The following is a 3,582-nucleotide window of genomic DNA, read 5'->3' as shown; positions in this document are numbered from 1 at the left end:
GCTGCGTGTCGTCTGCATAACAATGAAAATTAACATTATGTTTTCTAATAACTTTGCCCAGGGGGAGCATGTATAACGTAAATAATAACGGTCCTAAGATAGAGCCTTGTGGAACTCCATATCTAACCTTTGTATAATTGGAGGGTATATTATTTACCCTCACAAACTGAAAACGATCGGTCAAGTATGATTTGAACCACGATAAGGCAGTTCCAGTTATACCGACCATTTTCTCTAATCTTTCTAGGAGGATATTATGATCTATTGTATCAAAAGCTGCGCTCAGATCAAGAAGTACCAGTAAAGAAACGCAGCCTTGGTCAGCGGCAAGAAGCAGATCATTTGTTATCTTAACTAGAGCTGTCTCAGTGCTATGATGAGGCCTAAATCCAGATTGGAATTTTTCATAGATCTGGTTTCTTTGCAGATAAGAGCCAAGTTGTTGGGCCACGGCCTTTTCTAAAATCTTAGAAATAAATGGTAAATTTGAAATAGGTCTATAGTTAGATAGTACACTAGGATCAAGATTTGGTTTCTTGATCAAAGGTTTAATTACTGCTAGTTTAAAGGCTTTGGGAACATACCCCAGGTTTAATGATGAGTTTACTATTGTTAATAGTGGTTAATAAGTTGTTAATTATGTCTGGTAATACCTGTTTTAATAGTTTTGTGGGAACTGCATCAAGTGTACAGGTTGTGCAGTTTGATGAGGAGATAATTTTCTCCAGTTCTAAATGATGTAGTGGGTTAAAAACTTCCAACCTGACTTCGGTAGCTGGATTTTGTTCTATATCAGCCACACCAGATGACAGACAAGATGTGCTATTTATCTGTTGAATTTTGTCCCGAATATTTTCGATTTTATTATCAAAATAGTCCATAAAAGCATTGCTAGTGTGGATTGCTGGAATCTGAGGATCAGTACCTGCCTGATTTTTAGTCAGTTTAGAAATAACACTAAAGAGAACTCTAGGGTTGTTTTTATTAATCTCGATCTGAGAGGCCAGATACTCTGAGCGGGCTTTATTAATTTCTCTTCTATATTCAACAATACTGTCTTTCCAAGCAGAGTGGAATACTTCCAGTTTGGTTGATCGCCATTTTCGCTCAAAATTTCGTACTAATTGCTTTAAAGTACGAGTTTGGTCGTTATACCACGGCGCAAGTTTTTTCTGTCTCTCTTTTTTGTGTTTAAGTGGTGCTACACCATCTAAAGTAGACCGGAAGGTATTTTCTAAACAATCAGTTAGTTTGTCTAGTTCTGCTGGGTTACCTGGAGAGTACACTATGGTTGATAAATCAGGAAGGTTATCAGTAAATTGTTGAGCGGTAAAGGGCGTTATTGAACGTTTCATAGAGTAGCTGGGGGATGTACGTATATTATGACTAAGATGAAGTTTAAAAGAAATAAGATAATGATCTGAGATTACTGAGGTTTGAGAAAGAATATCTAGGTTATCTATGCTAACACCCAGGGTCAAAACCAGATCCAGAGTATGATTACAGTAATGCGTAGGTCCGGTTACATTTTGAGCAATACCAACTGAGTCTAGAATTGATGCAAAAGCCTTTTTTAATGAGTCATCAACTTTTTCAAAATGAATGTTGAAGTCTCCTACTATAATTACTTTATCACTACAAACTGCTAAATCTGCAGCGAAATCACTAAATTCTTTTAAAAATTCTACATAGGGTCCTGGTGGTCTGTAAATATTAATTAAAGAAAATGCATTCTGTTTTGTAATTGGATTAATTATATTGATGTAAAGAAGCTCAAAAGAAGTGAAATTATCATAGTGTTTCTGATTGACAGCTAGGGAATTTCTAAAAATTATGCAGACCCCGCCTCCTCTACCGGACGATCTGGGGTTGTGTATATAATTATAGCCTGCAGGGGTGGCTTCGTTTAATGCTAAATATTCATCGGGTCTAATCCAGGTTTCAGTGAGGCACAACACATCAAATTTCTGATCAGTTATGATTTCATTCACTATTACTGCTTTTGAATTTAGAGATCTTATGTTAAGTAAACCAATCTTTAGTTTTGAAGTGCTAGTGCTACAGTCTGGATATGATTGTTTAATATACGTTAGGTTATTTAGATTTACTGTTTGAGTTTTTTGACATTTATGTTTGACTCGGGGGACAGACACAGTCTGAATACATTGGTATCTAGGTAACGTCTCTTTGCAGCTCACAGACGGTCGGTTAAGCCTCTCTGTCTGCGGCCTGGTCCCGGCTCCGGTTTGTCAGCAGCTTCTAAGGCTACTGCTACTCTGCCGACTAACTAAGAGACTATGTGCTATGCTGCACGAAAGTAAGGCAGCACCATCCCGCGTGGGGTGGACACCATCCCTACCTAAAAGACCAGGCTTGCCCTCAAACATTAGCCAGTTGTCTATAAAGCCCACATGATTGTCCGTACACCACTTGGACATCCAGCGGTTCAGCGAAGAAAGCCTGCTGTAAGCTTCATCGCCACGCCTCATTGGGATGGGGCCAGAACAGATTACCTCTTCGGACAGCGTCTGGGCCTGTTTAACCACCTCTTTAATATTCGCCTTAGTTACTTCAGACTGCCGCAGACGAATATCATTGGCCCCTACATGAATAACTACCCTCGAATATCTCCTATTTGCTAACAGCCTAAGGTTGCCACTAATGTCCGGTGCTCTGGCTCCCGGTAAGCAGATAACTCTAGCCGCTGGTGCCCCTAAAGGAGTAGCTAATTTCACGTGCCGGACGATAGAATCTCCTATCACCAGAGTACCTTTAACAGGCTCCTCAGCGGGTGCTTCACTGAGCGGGGCAAACCTGTTTGACACGTGAACTGGGGGAGCATGGTGTACAGGTGGGCTGGCTGTGGCCTTTGCAGTAGCATTAGCCTTAGCCTTTCGACTATGCCGCCGAGACGTTACCCATTCGCCCTGCTGTGGGGGCTCTAAGGCCGGAGTCGAGGGGGTACTAGCTCTCCCTGGTGTACCCGGGGCTGCTAACAGTGACCCTTGCTGTCTATCCCTTATTAAACCCCGGATACGCAGCTCTAACTTGTCCACCTTCTCTACCAGGCAGTTAACTAGCTTGCACTTTGAACAAACACCACTATCATTATGACTATCGGTGGAGAAGGGGTCTAAACTAAACATGCCACACTCTGAACAAGAGAAAAACCCAGCAGTAGCCATGACAAAAAAGCACTCACCTTGTTTCAGTTGAAATTAGAAACTAACACAAACCAAACAGCAGCAGCAAACAGCTAATCCAGCAAACCAGCAACAGCAGCAAGACAGTAGCAGAGAGCAGACCAGAGTGTCCCCAAATAGTCCCCAAAGAAAACTCATTATTCCAGATTTTCCAGTTTTCCATCATCAACATTCCATATAAGCTCAGAAGACTCGTGTAGGTTCTCTGGTGGTTCTGGATGGTAAATAAAGAGTCTATATCTGTGTTGTAGTCATGGCGACGCCTGGTTCCCATCACCACCACTGTAACACAATAACACTGAATGCCTGAAACTGCATGTGAACCTCTTAAAGACTGTATATGGTGCAATTCAGCTGCTGTTCATTATTAGATTTGACT

The 3,582-nt window shown here is 41.3% G+C and overlaps 1 protein-coding gene across 1 annotated transcript in view; it reads right to left on the bottom strand.

The window, feature by feature from the left end:
* LOC119261861 overlaps positions 1 to 3,262 on the bottom strand; it is a 17,109-nt gene extending 13,847 nt beyond the window's left edge. Inside the window, exon 1 of the mRNA XM_037531868.1 lies at positions 2,304 to 3,262. Within this exon, the coding sequence (XP_037387765.1) occupies positions 2,304 to 3,185 (882 nt within the window). The 5' untranslated portion in view covers positions 3,186 to 3,262. The remainder of the gene's footprint in view (positions 1 to 2,303) is intronic.
* Positions 3,263 to 3,582: the final 320 nt, after the last annotated feature.

The sequence above is a fragment of the Pygocentrus nattereri genome, chromosome 20 (assembly GCF_015220715.1).
Source record: "Pygocentrus nattereri isolate fPygNat1 chromosome 20, fPygNat1.pri, whole genome shotgun sequence".
NCBI lineage: Eukaryota > Metazoa > Chordata > Actinopteri > Characiformes > Serrasalmidae > Pygocentrus > Pygocentrus nattereri.
The sequence above is the reverse complement of the archived record's forward strand: the minus strand, read 5'-3'. Positions and strand labels throughout refer to the sequence as shown.